Source organism: Desmodus rotundus, chromosome 6 (genome assembly GCF_022682495.2).
Source record: "Desmodus rotundus isolate HL8 chromosome 6, HLdesRot8A.1, whole genome shotgun sequence".
Taxonomy (NCBI): Eukaryota; Metazoa; Chordata; class Mammalia; order Chiroptera; family Phyllostomidae; genus Desmodus; species Desmodus rotundus.
The window spans coordinates 9799098-9816883 of record NC_071392.1 but is presented as its reverse complement, the minus strand read 5'-3'; the positions used below and the strand labels follow the sequence as shown (position 1 = coordinate 9816883).

Below are 17786 nucleotides of genomic sequence, written 5' to 3'. Positions count from 1 at the left end.
GTGCATTCACAATGTCGTGGGATCACCACCTCTATCTACTTTGAACATATTTTCTTCCGAGTACAGTCTCTTCCTATTGAGCAGTTTCTCCCCGTTCCTCCCATCCTCCGGCCCCGACAGCCACCGATCTGCAACATTCCACATCAACGGAATTATGTCACATGTGACCTTTGGTCTCCAGCATCTTTCATTTGGCATAATGTCTTCAAGGTTCACCCACGCTGTAGCATGTGTCGGTTCCCTAGTCCTTTTTATGGCAGAATAGTATTCCTTGGTACCGACATGTAACATTTTGTTTATCCACTCATTCCTTTGCGGGCGTGCGCGTTGTTTCCACCTTTTGAGTGCCCCGGGCACTGCTGCTCTGAGCCTGCATGTCTCTTTCCAGTGTTTCTGGATTCACACCTCCAAGGGGAGGAGCTGTGGGGTCAGATGGTAACTGTGTTTACCTTTCTGAGCAGCTGCCACACCGTTTCCACAGTGGCACTTCCTTGTGAATGAACTGATAGGTATTTTTTCTGCTTTCTGATTTGGAAGTTATACATTATGTGTTTCATGTTCCGTGGTTACTCTTGAATTTTTTATTATAACTGACTTAGGACTTAGGTTTGATCCATCTCTCTACCCCTTCAAAAAATGCACAGATTTTAGAAAGCTTTAACTCTGATTATTTACTTCTTCCTGTGTTCCCCGTTTATTATGGTCTAGCATTATGCCTTTGTTTTTAACTGCCCCCAAATTAGCTGCCATTGTTATTATTTGTATGGTCAGCTCTCATTAAAGGTTATCTACCTGTTTGTGGGTTTCTTTTCCGACATTTGTTCCATACCGTGCTTTCCTTCTGGGTTCCGTTTCCTTCTTCCTGGAGCAAATCCTGTGGTAGCTCGTTCAGTGGAAGTCTGCGAGAGTAAAGTTTTCTAGTCCAAGTCTGAAAGTGTCTCCTTCTGTCATGGCTTTTAATATTTGGCATATTAAAGATGTCTCTTGTCTAAGTAATTGTTAACGGATCATCTATCTTTTCTCTAAGATTTCCCTCACAGTCTTTTGTGTTCGGTAGTTTCCATGTGACACATCTAGTGTACATTTATTGTCACAAGTACCATTTGAGGCTTATTTTGTTTCTGTGAGGCTTCCTGTCTGGTAAGTTCTTAGCAATTATCTTTTAAATAATTTCCTTTCTTATATTCTGTTTATTCTTTCCTTCTGGAACTGCTTTTAGATGTATATTGGACTTACAATTTTTTCTCTCCATGTTTCTTGTTTGCTGACTCAGATACTTTATTTCTCTTCCGAGAGAGTTGCATTCTGAGTAGTGCGATCCAATTGCACTTAGTGGTTTATGATTTCTTCACTGTATCTGATCTCCTTCTTCAGCTTACTATAAGTTTATCCCCAGCTTCAGAAAAGTTCTAGCCTGTAGAAAATCTTAAAGAATAGTACAACAAACACTTATATAACCTTTACCTACATCCAGCAACTATAAAATTCTGTCTCATTTGGCTTTCCTCTTCCTTCTTTCCTGGCCCGCATGCAGTATGTGTGTTTGTGACACACACATCTGTTTGGAAGCAGAATTCAGATTCCCCGAAGTATTTCAGCTGCGGACAAGAAATCCTCCTATGTAACGGCCGCACCGTGGCCATGCCCAAGGCGTTTCACTCGCGCTGACTCAGTAACATTGGCTGCCATCACGCCCACGGTCAGATGTCTCCCAAATACTTATTTTAGGCTTCCGTTTGGTTTAGCCACGTCTCTCTAGTCTCTGTCCGTCTCAAACAATTCCCCCTGGTTTTTTAGTTTCTCACGATGAGTGTAGTCTTGTCTTGTAGGATGGCCACTTTCTGGGTGTCTTTTTCGTTCCTAGGTTTATGTTAAACACTTTGGCAAGGACAGGACACATGTGACGTTGTGTATTTCCCATTACGTCACATCAGGAGCATGTAAGGTCAGTTTGTTTTATTTTTGGTGATGCTAAGTTGAATCACTCCATTAAGGTGGTTTCTCTATCATTATGAAGGTAACTTTCCCTTTGCAATTAATAAGGAATCTGTAACATTCCGACTATGTGAATATCCTGTTCCTCACAAACCTTTCACCTTGGCCAGTGTTGCTCTCAGTTGGTTGGAGCTTTGTCCCATAGACCTAAAGGTCATGGGTTTGATTCCCAGTCAGGGCACATAACCCAGGTTGTGAGTTCGATCCCCATTCGGGGTGTGTACGAGAAGGCAACCCATCAATGTTCCTCTTTCACATCAATGTTTCTTTCTCTCTCTCAAAAAAAAAAAAAAAGCAATGAAAAGATGTCAGGTGAGGATTAAACAAACAAAACAACTTTTTGACCAGTGGTTTTTTTGGATCCATCAGTGATCTTGTCCCATATTAGGAGTTTATATAACAGTGATGTAAATTTTTTATCAGTCTTTTAAATGTTGATGGTATTCTACAGAGAAGAGCTTCCCACTACCTATCCCCCCTCCCTTTCTCCTCTAGAAGCAGACTCATAGATTTTTAAAAATGTTAAATATGTTGTTGTCCATTACCATCATTATATGCCCATAAGTTTTTTTATTTTCTATTTTATTTTTTAACGATTTTACTTATTTATATTTTGAGAGTGGGGATGGCGGGAGAAAAACATTGATGTGTGAGAGAAATATCGACTGGCACAATATCATGTGCCCTGACTGGGAATCAAACTAGCAACCTTTTGGTTGGCAGGCTCAATCCACTGAACCACACCAGCCAGGGAAAGTACTTTTTATTTTTATGACTATTTTTCATAGCTGCCCATTTTTTTCTCACAGTCTTTTGCTTTTCTTATAATTTTAATTTCTTTTTTAAAAGCTTTCACTAATATCTCAAATTATTATAAGTTGTTTCAATTGTTTTTTTGTTATCTCGAGTTCTTGGGAGTCCTAATTTTGTTTTAGCTGGCTTTCACTTATGGTGCTCATTTTTCTGATGCATTTTATTTTGAGCATATTTTCAGTGGACTTTTAAAGAGTCTCTCTCCCCGACCTGGGGGTCTTGCGGGACCCTCTTTGTGGGAGTGGCCCTTCAGGTACTGCGTTGCTTTGGTTACGTGTGCTGGGATATCACTGACTTGGGGAGCCTTACATTAATGTCTTATGTTTCAGATTCCCGTGCTGCATAAATGGGGTCAGTCTGAACTCCATTCACACTGGGTTCTGAGTTCTCAACAATAGAACAATATCTTTATTCCCACAGGACACCTTTCTTTTGGAATCCATAACTAATTTGGCCAAGTGTCTAGTACCAGCCATACAGGAAAGAGCAACTGCTTGTCTCTGTTTTTACGTTAAGAGCTGGTGAAATGTTCCGAGTGTTGGGATAACAAGCAGTAGAGCATCTTCAAGAAGGGCATGGCCCGGGCACGCCCCCTCGGAGCCCCAGTACCTGGTCATGCCCAACAGTGGTGGGCGAGCGCAGACCACCCCCCAGGGCACAGATGAGGCAATGGGTGCCCACAGCAGGTGAGTGACTTGCCCAAGGTCATGTGGACTGGGCAGGGTGCTGGGGAGCAGGCACTCAGGCCTCCAAGTGGCTCTTTCCACTCAACCAGTGTTCAGTTACCCAGGGTCTGAGTCCTGTCACAGGCAGCTCTGGACACTCACAGCGCCCTGGTTCTCGCCTCTCCCTTGGGGTGCAGAGAGGAGCTTGGGTGGGGAGTGGACGCCCAGACACGGCAGGCGAGCTGGCTGTCTGTGGCCTTCCTCCCATGGGTTTATCAGATGCATGCTTTAACACATGTCGCTGGGTTATCTGCACAATCAAATTTTTGAAAAAGTGTTTTGAATCCTTGATTTATCTTTTTGTCATTGTTTTCCATAATAGTTTTCATTCAAAGGCAAGAACATGCTTTCAAATTGACCTTTTAAACCCTGTAGCGCTCGTGCTACAAAGGGACACAGGAAAGGAACAAAGGCACATTCCCCAAGTGTGAGCGAGCTGCAAGTCTCCTCCGCTGGGAGGTCTATGGGAAGTGTGCACAGGGCGTCCGAGTTGGGCTCTCGTGGCTGATGGATGGAGCCCCGGTGGAAGTCCCATGACCGGGAGTGGCCCAGCTGCACCCTACGCAGCGGGAACATGCCCCCTCCCTTGCACCACAGCGCAGGGCCACCCTGGTGCCTTGTGGCTTTGCCCTCAGGAGCCAGGAGGGCTACTTGTGAGACTTGGACTTTGTCCCAAGGTTCACAGGGAGCCATGGAGGGTTCTGGGCAAGGAAGGAAGCATAAAGTAGGAGAAAGAGCAAGAGAGAGCATTTGGAGACAGTGGCCTGGGTTTGAGTCCTGGCTCTGTCACTTCTAAGTTGTGTGACATTGTATGAGTCACCCAGCTTCTATGAGGGTCACTGGATGCTTGACATTCATTTAGGAGTGTTGCCTAAGTGCTGGGTACACGGGACACAGAGGTGGCCAGTAGAGTCCTGCAGTCCTGTGCACCTCTGTGGTTATGTCTTTTACCTTGTGTGTTGGCTTCCCGTGGCTGCTGTAGAAACTAGGACAAACTTCATGGCTTAAAACAATGTGAATTTATCATTTGTTCTGGAGGACTGTAGTCTGAAGTCAGTTCTATGAGGCTCCAGCCACGGTGCGGGCAGGGCAAGTTCTTTCCGGAGGTTCAAGGGGAGTCAGTTTCCTTGCCTGCTTCAGCTTCTCGTGGCTGCCCACAGTCCTGGGCTTGCGGCCTCTTCCTCCGGCTTTGCAGTGCATCCCCCTAACCTCTGCTTTCATCTTCTCTCTCCTCTTCTGTGTCGAATCTTCTCCTGCTTCCCTCTTGTGAGGACACTTGTAGTTACATGGGTCTCACCTGGAGAGTCCAGGCTATCGTCCTCCACCTCAAGCTCCTTAACTTAATCCCATTGGCAGAGTCTTTTTTATCACATAAGGGACCATTCACAGGGCATGGATTTAATTGGGGGCCAGTATTCAGCCTTCCATACCACCTTGTATTGCAATTTATGTCTTTATTTTCCAAGGCTGTGTCCCCTTGGGCAGGGAGACGGGCCTGCCAGATAGCTGCCACCTGTGTGCTGGGTGAGTAGGGGAGAAATGAGTGGTGTGTGCCATGGAGCTGAGAACTTGGTGACATCCCACTTGGGCTGTAGAGCGTTAGTGTGGGTTTGCCAAAGGATAGTTCGGGCGAAGTGAACAGCTAAGGAAAAGGTACGGAGGTGTGGGCTGAGAAGTTCAGCATGGGGGAAGCAGGTGCAGTGTGTGGGTGCAGAGTGGGCTGAGCTGGGAGGTGGGTAGCCAGGCCATAGGTAGCCCACAGGGCACCATATCGGGCCTGGGTCCGACTTCATAAGGAAGTGCTGTATGTGGGGGCTCTTTGGAGTCGTCGCCTGGGTTCCGATTCTCGTGCTGCCACTTGCTTGCTGTGTAACTCTGTGAAAGTTACCCGACCTGCCTGAGACTCAGTGCAGTACCTACTTCCTAGGGCTGTTCCGAGAGGCAGAGGATTTCTGCTGCTTGCAAAGCATTCAGTGCAGTGCCTGGGACAGCCGGAGGAGGCAGGTAACAGTATTTGCTGTGTTTCATTGCTGCCATTTTTATGAATATGATTATTGATGATGGTGGTGATGTGGAACCTCTGAAGCACGTCGGCCAGGCAGCAGGTGGTCAGATTTTCTTTTTTAGAAAGATGCCTTTGACACCCACGTGAAGATGTGGGGGGCTGGCATGGGGTGGGGTCTTCCACTGGGGGGTCGGGAAACCAGTTAGGCGGCCACTGCAGTGACCTGGCTTACGTAAGAGAGGGAAAGGCAGAGAGCAGAGGCGTCCTGGCCCGTGGGATGTTGCGGAGATGTGCGGAGCAGCTCCTGCCGTTCTCTGTGCGTGGAGCCCGTCTACACCTGTGCCTCGGTCATCGCTTCTCAGACAGGGACACTGACGGGCAGTGAGGGGAGGGCACCTCGTCTTGGTCTCCGGGCGAGATGGTGACAGAGGTGGGATTCAGTCTCTTAGCAGTTAGTGGTGGAGGAGCCGGTGGGGGATGGCAGGCGTCAGCTTCTGATGTGAGTGCTGGGGCCTGGGGAGGGCTGGCTCCAGCTCCGGCTCCAGCTCCGGATCCGTGTTGACCTTTCATGTCCTCTGTGGCCCTTCCAAACCGCAGCACCTCTCTCCTGCCCCGTCTTCCACCATCCGCATAAGGACGGTGCAGAATCCCGGTAGCTAGGGGCATAGGGACTTGGCGGGTTTGAATGGAGAAAATGGCTTGACGAGTGGGGAGGCCAGGGGGAGGAGGAGGGCCGCCTGCGGGGGGGGGGGGGGGGGGGGGGGGAGGCGGAAGAGCTCCGCGTCCCAGCCCCAGAGTAGGAAGCCTGGACCCGAAGCAGCATGTGCCCGGGTTGGGTACTGCACGTCCTTGCGATCTCCCCGCACACCCCTTCATACATCTTCAGGAGGAAGCCAATTCAATGGAACCTGCCGTGGCAAGATTACAATTGTTACTTCAATCATATCTTACCCTGCAAGGATGTTGGAGGAAAAGATATTTCAATGCCACCATCAAAAGAGCTGTCATTTTTTAACATAGTAAACGGGTTTTCAGAGAGTGATGTCATATTGTTATTTTTAATATGTTCTTTTTAGAAAATGGTTTTACTTTAGTTCAGATGGATGCATGCTGGAGGGGGGGGGACCCTAAAGAGGAGTAAATACAGGTAGGCCATTTTAAGAAAGTTCCTCATCCATATGCTGGAGTTTACAAGCCAGAGGCACAGGAGAATTTTTCAGTAGGAAAAGGATACAGGGCAGGTCCTTTGGTGCCTTTAAATGGCGGCCGGTAGCTTTCCAGGAAAGCTGGGAGAAGGGACACAAAGGCAGTAGGGACGAGAGGAGAAGGACCTGTGTCATGGCTGCATGAACCTGTGTGTGTGCTTCCCAGCGGTGTCACCGTGACACCAGCAAACTGACTCGTACTCGGTTCGCGGCAGGTGTCAAACTACACTGTCGTGTGTGTGTGTGTGTGTGTGTGTGTGTGTGTGGACACAGCATTGGAAGGCACCTTGGGGACAACTTGGTTCCATCCAGCGGACCCTGTGGCCCTGAGAGGGTGGGTAACCAGTGCAAGGCGCACAGAGGGGCAGGGCCGGAGCCAGAGGGCACCTCTCCGGGTCCCAGCCCCTTCTCCTCCGCTGTTTGCATCTCCCTGCCGTTCTCCTCGGGTACATTGCCATTTTCTCTTTTTCTAGGAAGAATCAGCTGCCAGTGACCAGCAAGGCTGATGGTGAGCTGGGTGCCCTGCAGCTCGGTAGGTGTGACTGCTGCCTCTGTGCTGTACCTCCCAGGGCCCAGGGGTCCTCATCTGGAGGTGCTGGGTGGTAGGGCTCTCTACAGGTGGAGTGGGGCTCCTTTCTTCCCCCCTAACCTCAGGAAGCTTCTCTCTTTTTGGTTGATGGCTTCTTGTACCGTCTATCTTCCCCTTCCAGAGAAATCCTCATAAGAAGTCTGCGTTTCTGGGTCCACACGGGGGTTGGGGCTGGGGCGGGACCGAGGAGTCTTTGCTGCATTTGGAGGTTCTCTTAGGGCCATTCAGATCCTCAAAGGTTTCCAGAAGACCATTCTCAGTCAAAACATTAGTTCGGCTGTGCCCGGGGAAGTCCATTCTTCTGAAAAATGTGTCTGATTGAGGCGTGCACTAGGAACTGTGAAGTGCAAGGGCACACAGCCCTTCGGTGCTCAGCTCGATGTGCTCCCACGTAGGTATACACCTCAGTAACTCCTCACGCACTCTTTAGTCTTGAAGCTGCCTTTTTGCCCCTTTCTGTGATTCTCTGCTCCCCGTAGACTGGGGCGTTTGCAGGGCTCGGCAAAGCAGCGGCAGAAGGGAGGGTGGCGCACCAGCGCCCAGACAGGAGACGCGGAGGCGTGAGCGCCTTCACATTTGCTCTGCTTCCAGGAGCCAACGATTTACCTGTTGGGCCGTTTTGGCACAGAGAGCTGCTCACGCACGTTCCCTGGCCTCTTAAGCATTTCCTTTCAATGAAAGGAAGAAAGCCAGGCCCTGTGGCAGTTTCTGAGTGAGACAGGCAGTCTCGTGGCTTGCTTTGATGAAGTTGAAAGGCAGGGGTTTGTTTATCCCGCTCAGCTCACTTCAGAGGTAACAGTTCCCTGGTTTTAAGCATCAGAAATGGCAGGTGGGGGCGCGTGGCCTATCCAGGAAGGGGCCGCACTCTGCACGTGGCTGTGCAGAAGTGAGCACGGAGCCAGGAAGCGCTGGCGTCTGGGGCCTTTCTGTAGAGATCCTCACTTGAAGCTTTTCCACCGAAAGCCATTCCTGTTTGGACATAAAGCCAAGCCTTTCCCGGTCTTCAGAGCCCAGAGGGCTTCTATTAGAAGGAAGGCTTTTAGCAAATCTCTTAGAACCCAGCACTTTGAAGTGTGTGTGTTTTCCAGAGGGAGACAGGCCCCTCTTGGCTAGTGGATCAGCTAAGGATTTCAAAAAGGAGGAGAGAAAAGAGCCCGTGGAACACAGTCACCAAGAGAAAGGGGAGGGGCTTTGGTGTGGGGGCAGGAAGAAGGAATCCAATTTGGTTAGAGGGACAGCATGCTCTTCCCCACCCCAGGTCCTGTCTCCTTGGTCCAGTTCAGCAAACGTGTCTTGGCCATTACGTGACTGTTGCGAGAAGATGGCGAGGAGTCCAAGTGCCTTCCTTCTTGGAGGGCAGGGCCGTGGCTCCCATAGCAGCACAGAAAGCACCTGACCCTCAGTTCTTTGCTGCTGCAAGGGCAGGCCAGCCTCGTTCGGTGGGGGGTTCAGGAAGTGTCCATGGTGAGCTGGGATTTAGACTGGGCTTTGAAGGATGGGCAGGCAGAGCTGTGAAATGGGCCGTGGGGGCCAGGGCCTGGAGTGTGAGAGAGAGAGGTTGGCTTGGGGTGACCTGCCTGTGGGGAAGGTTGTGGGGCCCTCGGGAGAGGAGGCTGGGAAGGAAGGCTGGGGCAGCCAGGGGTGGTCTTGAGTGCTGTGGGACAGAGTGTGGCTGTCAACCATCTGCCAGTACGGATGGGTCTGTGCTGGTGAGGGAGACGTCCAGGGCTATGTGTCTGGGGCTCTCTCTGCATGTGTGGGGGATGGACTCTAGGAGTACGAGCCAGGATGTTGGGAGACTGGTGAGGGGGCTTTTGGAATAGTCCAGAAAAGAGGTGATTGGTCCCCTGTTCTATATGGGGAAGTGCTATGGGTATTTCAAGACCCTGCTGAAATATTCACCTCTCATGGGATGCTTCCCTGGCCTTTTAAGGAAGAGTTGTTTACCTCTTCCCCTCTGCGCTTCAAACCTTTTGCACTCCTCTCTGTTTTAGCACTGATGCTATATTCTCTGTGGGGGACTCTTTCTCCCCCCCCCCCCCCATAGGCAGGGGTCTCCTTGAAGGCATGGCTGATGTTTTAATCCTCACCCCTTCTCTGTCCCGCCTAATCCCTGGCACATGCTGAGTAAAGTGCTTGATGAGCAAACAGAAAACCAATGGCATGTTCCTGTAACAGTGGAGAGAGAAAGGGCGGGGCAAGGCAGGAGGAGGCACTCAGGAGGCAGAATGGTCCAGGGATGCCACAGTGTGGCGTGTGGGACAGGGTGGGGGTCTCAGCCAGGTCCCCTGTGGGAGGTTGGGGAGAGCGAATCTGTTGTCACAACCGAAGCCTGGAGTGGGGCTGTGTTGGGTACTGCCAGAGATACCTTGTAATCAGTCAGAACTACCAAGCAGGCACCTGGAAAGAGATGTGTAGGGGCCTCATATATTCTCCTCCAAGGGATAAATAAAATGGGAAGGGAAACAAAATCTCTTGCTTCCTTTCAACCAGATATTTGTACCAAGGCCTTAAAAATAGCTCCTCAAACCACTGGCATTTGCAGATGGCTGTGTCCGCTTGGCCAACATGTCATTCGGTAGTGCTTTGTCTGCCCTTGCATGGCGGTCCTGCCACATCTGGGCCCGAGGCCTGCTGTGTGGTCTTGAGCCAACGCCCTGAACAGGGGCCAGCATCCTCCTGGCAGAAACCAAGGCAGCCCACCACCTCCCGGGGCCTGCGCTTCCCCAGAGCCCCCAGCCTCCACCCTCAGACGTCCTTCATGGGGCCCAAGCAGAGGGTGTTTCAGCCCTGGCTCCCTCCTGGACAACCTCAGACTAAACAGATGCCTCCAGATAGGCTTAAATATTGCCCGTTCTGTTCCTCCAGGAAACAGTCTGGCCTGAGGCATTGCAAGGAGCCCTTCAGGGCCTGGTGGAGTCACTCAGGTTACCCTCTCCCTCTGTTTTGGGGCTCTGAGGTCTATGGTTGAATTATTTCTATTTCTCCAGCAACAATTCTCAGTACTGATCTTTGCAAAGCCTGCCCTCCCTCCCTCCCTTCCTAAGTCCCTCTCTTCCCTCCCTCTTGCCTTTTCTTCCTTATTTTCCTTTGGCCCCGCCCCAAAGTTCCCCTGACCCTCTCCTCTGTAAGCAACCATTCTATGATATGCAGTCGATATCTTTGGCTTGTGCATGTCCTTGAAAAATGAGTAGTGTTGTTGGGTGTGCATGTGTTTGAAATGGGTGTAAATCCCATCTGCTTTCTTCCTTTGTCTACCCAGGGCCATGTTTTTAAGCTCCTTGCATGTTGCTGGGTGAACATCTGCTCTTTGTTGCAGGGTATTTTTCGTAAGGCCATGGTCATGGGGTGGCTTTTTCACAGACCCTAACTATGAAAGGTTCTCATTTAAATCCCAGACTTATTAAAGCATTGTTTTGCAGACTAAAAGGGGAATCTGCCTCCTTTTTGGTGGACTGAGCCTTGAGGCATTGACCTGGGCTGTGCCTGCTCCTGTCCCAGGGCAGGCAGTAGGGATAAGATATAAGATGTATCCTGGGGCTGTTGGCCTTTGGACGCTATCTCCAGAAGGTGTGGGGCAAGGGCCGTGATGTGTCTACAGCTCCAGAGGCACAGATTTATGGGAAAGAATGTTGATAACTATACAGTATGGTGCATTTTTCAAATTATCATTTAATCTTGGGAAATGGGGGAGAAAATAGGAGGCTCCCGAGGCTCCCTGGAGAGTGGCCTGCTCAGCCCTGCCAGCACTGCTGCCCTGGGCGGCGTTCACGTGCGTCCTTCAGCAGCTGTTCTGGAAGATGGTGCAGTGGCAGGCAGATGGCCAGGAGAGCTTCAGCTGCTGGGGAAGCATGGGCTGGGGCCTCTAAGACTCACACGGGGCCCTGTCTGGGCCTCAGTCGCCCAAGGAGTACGGCGATTGTGTCCAGAATGTGACCTAGTGTCCCTTCTGGCTGGAGGTCCAGGGACGTCTGGCTGGCAGGAAGGCCGACCAGTGAAGAGTCGGCCTGGGAAAGAGTCTTTCCTGTCTCTGCCACTTCCAAGCTGCCTGACTTTGGGCTGGTTACTTACCTTCTCTAACCCTCAGTTTCCTCATCTGTCAACCAGGGAGGAGGGGTGTGATAATTACTCCCTCGGGGCTGTTAGGGGGTTAGGTGATAAAACAGGAGTGGCTGGTAAATGAAAACTACAGCCCACAGAGGTGATAATCTATTATTATTTTATCAGGAATGATGGCATTTCCTGGGCCAATTCTGCCCTCTTCACGTTTGGCCTCAAGGGACAGATTTGTGCCTCATGCCCACCTTTCGTAAGACATGTGTCTGAGCAAGGCCTTTCTGGGTGGACTCACAGGCCCAGGCCCCGGGCAGTTTCTTCACTGTGTACCCACAAGCAGAACTTCCCAGGGGACCCGTAGCTGTGTCCCACCCGCCAGCAGCCTTGTGGCATGGGCCAGTGTGGGGTTTGGACAAGAATCAAGTGCTCTCACTCTGCCTTCGTTCCTTCTGAGGCGGGCCGGGGAGCCCCAGAGGAAGGGGGGTGGGGGTGGAGGGGCCACCTTTCATTTAAAGCACCTCAGAACTCATCAGTGCCCTCGGCGTTTCGTGACTTCATGTTCTATTCTCTGTGAGTTATAACAAGAGCTCACACGGCCAAGGTTCTCTTTCAGAGGATGTGGAGGACGAGTCGATACAGGAAGAAGTCATTCTCTCTCCAGTTCTGTCAATGCTGAAGCTTCAGACAGTATCAAAGCCAATCGACCTCTCAGTGGCAAAGGTAGGGTGTCGGCTTAAAAGTGTGAGTTGCTGCATCTTGATTTGCGTGGGTGTGAATGAGGTGATTGTGATCCCTCTGGCCCCACCTATCTCAATATAACCTCTTGGTCATTGTTACCATGGAAATTTGGGTGGGATGCAGAAGAAACCCTGCACCGAGAGGCAGGAAAGGGGGCCTAGTCCTGGCGCCCCCAGCCCTCTCCACCTCCTCCCATCCAGACACTCCAGGGTCCTGTTCTTCTGTCCCAGAGCAGCCTTACCTCATTGCGAGGGTCCTCCTGAGCTGGGATGGCAATGGGAGGGCTGTCCTCATTAGACTGGCCCTGCTCCTGCTCGCACCCTCAGGCTGGGTTGCAGTGAGGAAGGACAGGGAGGCGCTGACCATTCCTCCAGGTTTGCACCAGCGGTCTCCCAGGACACCTGGGGAGCAGGTCCTTGGCCACAGCAGCCTCCTTTGCAGGGGTATCTGGGATTCCTCACCACCTCTGCTGCCCGGTGGCCTCACCCTTCCCTTCGGCCAGCGGGAGGAACTCTGTGCCTGCTGCCCAGCCCTGGCTCTTTAGCTGGGATCCAGGAGGAAAAAATAAAACTCCTGGGGACACAGCTGACCCCCTCGTCTTCCTACTTACCAAGTATTTACTCAACACACCGATTGAAAGTCAGAGATTTTTCTAGAGGTTTTCTTTCTCCTCTTCTCCCTTTTTTTCCCTTCTTTGGAAACTGCCAATGGTCAGACGTGTGTCAGTGACCCTGAACCTGGGAAGAAATGTGCTGGCTGGCTGTGGCCCCAGGGCTGTGGTTCTCTGCAGTGGGCACTCATGTAATGGGGAGGGTCCCTAGAGGCCCGTGGAGACCACCCAGCAGTGGCTTCTCCAAAAGCAGCTGGAGAACCGGAGGCCCACACAGATCAAAGGAAGGTCTGGTCTGGGGCTCACCGCACCAGGCAGGTGGCTCATAACCCTGTGACCTGGTGACTGTGCTGGGCCCAGCAAGCCGCTGGCATTCTGTCATTAAGAGAGAAGACTTTGGCTTCAGCCACGAAACTCTAGTGCCTCTGAGAAACTCAGTTCAAATACACGGATGATTGTCATCGGTTCCAGGAACCAAACCCTGACAGGTGGGCTCGCCCTAGGCTCTCCTGTGCCACCAGCCCACATCTGATGGCATGTAGACAAATGCTGTCACCGAGATTTTCCTTGTACTTAATGGAAAAAAAAAATTTAGAGGGAAGTACTCTGAGTTTGTAGGACAGACCTAATCGAGAGAAGGGGGTCTGGAGAGGTGGCATCGGAATCCACGTGTAGGCCTCTTCAGGGCCCCTGGATGCATAGCCGTGGTGGAGAGAGAGGAGGTAGCCAGTGTGGGCAGGGGGCGTCCGTCCAACAGAGGCTCTGCCTTCCTGTCCACAGGCCGGGCAGCGGGGAGGGGCTCTGGAGCGTGGCATTGGTTGGTGGGAGGTAAACCATGAGCTACATGTCAGCCGGAAGTTTAGAGAAGACAGAGCTGTGAAAAAATGAGGTGGCGGAACTCCTCCCTGGGTGGCTGGGGTGTTCAGGCTGAGGTCTCGGGGGACTGCTTGTAGGTGACGTTGTAGAGGAGATTCCTACCTGCAGTAAGGGGTTATCTTAGCGCAGGGGCTGACAGACTGTTTCTCCAAGGGCCAGATGTACATTTTCGGCTCTGTCGCAGCCACTCAACTCTGCCATTGCGGTGTGATAGCAGACACTGACGGAACGTGAACAACGGGCAGGGCTGTGTTTCAGCAAAACTTGACTTATGAAACAAGTGGGGGAGGGGCGGATTTGGCCTGAGGCTTTGCTGAGCCTGTCCTCCAGCACCAGCACCCTGTCCTCCAGCACCAGCATCAATTGCCTGGGAGCTTTTACAAATACCCTGCAGCCGGAAGCCCAGGGGTTCTGATTTAGCCTGTCTGGCAGGTGGCCTGAGCATCAGGCTTGGTGGGAGCTCAGTAGGCGATGCTAACTGTGGTCAAGAACTTGCCTTGTGAAACTAGTGCTTTGTGTTTCAAGTTCCCTCTAAGGAACCTAAAAAGGCTTTGGCCTGGGCCAGCACAGGCTGGCTCGGTTTACAGACCCTCCAGAGGTGAGACCCTCAGGGCCCATTTTATCCTTCCTCCAGTGTGAGAAGGGTGGGTTTGCAACTAAAAAGAAGGTAGCCATCCCTGGCGGAGGATGGGCCACCGTGCTGTGGGGCAGGTGGGGGGGGGCACCTCCATGGAGCGGTGTGCTGTTTACATTTAAAACCACCCATAAAAACACACTCTTCTTTTGACAGGACCTAAAGACCGTTCTGTTTGGGTCCAGCGTTTGCTGCTTCAATGAAGAGTGGAAACTCCAGAGCTTTTCATTCAGTGACACAGCCCCGTTAAGATACGGCATTGTGCAGAACAAGGCAGGTTGCTTTTAAGTTTCTCCAGGACCTTCCTGCGGGCCCATTGCAATGGGGTGGGACGCACCCCAGTTTGGTAAAACATGTGAACATTCCCTGGGCTACGCAGTGCTGGCCAGCCCACATTTGCCGGCTGTCACCCAGTGAAGGACTGTCACATGGCCACCAGAGCAAGGGCTGGGGCACGCCCTGCCTGTGAGTGCTGCGGTGCTGGAGTGCCCTGAGAGGAGCAGAGGAGGCCCTGCGTCTGTCAGGGGCGGGGCACTAGAGAGGGGCCAAGGCTGAGCATGGGGACATGGTTTTGCGGGAGAAAGGATGTTTGAGGCCGGCAGAGCATGAACAAAGTGGGGTGGAGGGTAGGGGTGGGGGCTTGTCTGGTGTAGAGAGTCTGGGGTCTGCAGAAATGGCAGAGGCAGCAGTGTGAGAAGCAGAAGCACATGAGTAGGTGGTGTGATGTAAGACAGGGAGACAGAGGTCGATTGTGGTGGGATTTGAACATGGCTTATAACTATTTCCCAAGATGTGGACTTTTTAAGGACCAGCAGATCCTCTAAATCCCGCAGATGAACTGGGTTCCATTTCTCAAGACCCAGGAGCCCCCCACCCCGCCCCACACTGCCTTGGGGAGAACCCAGGACAACAGCTTCTGTTCCCAGCATGGCCACACTCAGCTTGTCTTCTTGCACCCCCAAGTCAGGGGCACCCACGGCTTACTGCTCTGACCACCCTGTACTTGTCAGTACCTACAGGGATGAGCTCTTCAAGGAGCCTACTCAGGCTGATGGGAGAGGGGACAAAGACAAGCCAAATGGGTGCCGAGGCGGGCCACAGGCTGGGCAGAAGTGAGCTCATGTAAGCGGAGGCTGCCAAAGGGCTTGCTTCTAGCTGGGATGGTTGGGAATGGCTTGCTGGAGGAGGAGGCCGTCAGGATGGGACTTGCAGGCTGAGGAGACAAGTGACACCCTCAGCCTGTGGACATGGAGACATTTCCTGGGTGACTGGAAACCTATGGTGACGTCCCTAGCTCCACATCTACTCATTGTGGAGAGTCACTTCCCCCCATCAGACATTGCAGACTCGCTCCTCCCACTGGCGATGGGTGCTGGACCTTTGTCATCCCCTCTCTGGGGCTGGGGGTCAGCACCTTGTAGGAGGAGTCACCATGTCAGAGACCCCTGTTTCCAAGGCCGTGGCTCGGAGGGGCCCCTGTGCTCTGTCACCTGTGGGCAGAGGCTGGCTCTGGAGGTCACTTTTCACTGGCACTCACTTGTGTCCTTCTTGGCAGGGTGGTCCCTGCGGGGTCCTGGCAGCTGTCCAAGGCTGTGTCCTGCAGAAGCTCCTGTTTGAAGGAGATAGCAGAGCTGACTATGCTCGGTAAGTCAGCACACATTACCTACCCTTGTCCTCTCCGGAGTGTCCAGAAAAAACAAGCAAGGAAGCACGTGTGTTCCCGATATTTCCCGTGTCCTGGAAGGGGAACTGGCGGCTGGCGAACAGGCCTGTGCCGACCCGTGCAATGGGGGCGTGCATTTCACAAAGGCAGGGAGGGTGGCCCAGTGCAGTTCCACATGGTGGCATCGGAACTGAGGCCACCCCCTCCTCGGTGCGGCATCTGCCCGGCTGCCATCCACCCCACGCCAACCTGCTGACCCTGCCCCGGAGTCCAGGCCTCGCCTCCTTCCCCACATTACCTCACCTCTGCCAACAGCCGTACCGCACATTCCAGACAGCCCCACAGAACATTGCTTCCACACCCTCGGCCATTTATTTTCCAGCACACACATTAAGTGTTTGCACATGGGCACCTCGTTCTCATTCTCACTCACTGAGCAGACACTTCTGGAGCATTTCTGTGCAGGCACAAGTGGTGCAGAGTCCCTTGTCTCCAGAAATGCCCCGTCAGGGTGGTGGGCGGGCAGAAAGCTGCGATCTGGCACCATGGTGGGTGCAGAGGCAGACGGGCTGGGAAGGGGCTGGGGCCCAGGCCGTCCTTAATGAGGAGGCGCCTTCTTCCCTGCGGGCCCAGTTGCTAGCTTGTGTCTTTAGTTGAAATAGAATGTACAGAAAAGTGCGCACTCCCAAACTGCACAACAAAGATGCATTCTGCTTAATGAATTATCACCAAACCACAAACCCGTGATTACATCCTCCAGGTCAGGAAGGAAGTATTTCCAGCACCCTGGGCGAATCCTCCTGCCCAGTAGATACCTCCCTTCTCCTCCCCGCAGTTGTAACTAAACAGACTCTAACATTGCAGTTGAGTTTTGCTGGCTCTTTAACTAAAAGCACTTGTTTTTTGAACTAGGCATTTGATTGCCTTTTTTTTAAGCTTAGGTGTTATGAAGACAACAAAGACTATTCCTCATTTATGCAGGGTCAGACTCTGAGCAGAGACCCCTGTCCCCAGGTGCCTCGCTGAGTGCGGTGCCACTGAAACCCTTACTGGCTTCACTGATTTTGCCTTAGACATGGTCCACCTGAAGGCAGCTTGTCATGCTTGGCATTTTATAATTTGTCCAATTGCTTTAAAAAGTAATAATCAAGGTGTTTTTTGCTCAAGTCAGAATTGTTAACCATAAGCACAGTGACATCTCGCTTGTCCTCGTTCTCACCGCCATAGGTGCATCCCTCGCTGTTTCCCTGGTGCGGGGCCATCCCCACGGCCTGACCTGCAGGGCCAGCCCAGCCAAGTGCAGGCAGGCTCTCGTTCCCATTGTGGGCAGAGCTCTGCTGTCCACCCCGCCCAGAGGCTGGCACAGTGCCCCGTGTTCAGGAGCACTCCTGCCTGCCTGTGGGCGTGCCCAGTGCAGGGCCCGGGCCGGCCCCCCAGTGCAGGGACACCCTCTGAGTGCACGTGTCCCCACCAGCCTCACACTAACAGGGGGCACGTGGGGGACTTAGCAGGTGCTCGGAGGGGAGACGGGGCTCAATGAGACCACTGTGCCCTCGCCCTCTTGGCACCTACAATGGAACGTGAGGGCCAGACCAGCAGACAGGAGGTCACAGGGGACACAGAGGACGCTAAGGTTCACCTGGACACAAAGAGCTGTGACATTGTCATCTTACCGAGATCTGGCGGAGGCACAGGACAGCTGATTCCCCTTCGCTCACATCCTTGTGCACGCTTGTTCCTCCCTCAGCTGCCCTTCTCAGCAGATCCCTCACACTCCTTCCTGGCCTTCCAGGCCCTGCGTGCGGCTTCTCAGCACCCAGAGGCCATGACTTCAGGGGGCCTTCCCAGGCCTCCCCATTTGAGACAAACCCGGCCTG

The 17786-nt window shown here is 52.4% G+C and overlaps 1 protein-coding gene across 2 annotated transcripts in view; it reads left to right on the top strand.

Annotated features, from left to right (window-relative positions):
* MINDY4 (MINDY lysine 48 deubiquitinase 4) overlaps positions 1 to 17786 on the top strand; it is a 95302-nt gene that overhangs the window by 38201 nt on the left and 39315 nt on the right. For both annotated transcript variants that reach the window (XM_024563105.3, XM_045197397.2), the window contains exons 6-9: positions 7217 to 7275; positions 12002 to 12108; positions 14403 to 14519; positions 15802 to 15890. In XM_024563105.3, coding sequence (XP_024418873.2) covers positions 7217 to 7275; positions 12002 to 12108; positions 14403 to 14519; positions 15802 to 15890 — 372 coding nt within the window. The remainder of the gene's footprint in view (positions 1 to 7216; positions 7276 to 12001; positions 12109 to 14402; positions 14520 to 15801; positions 15891 to 17786) is intronic.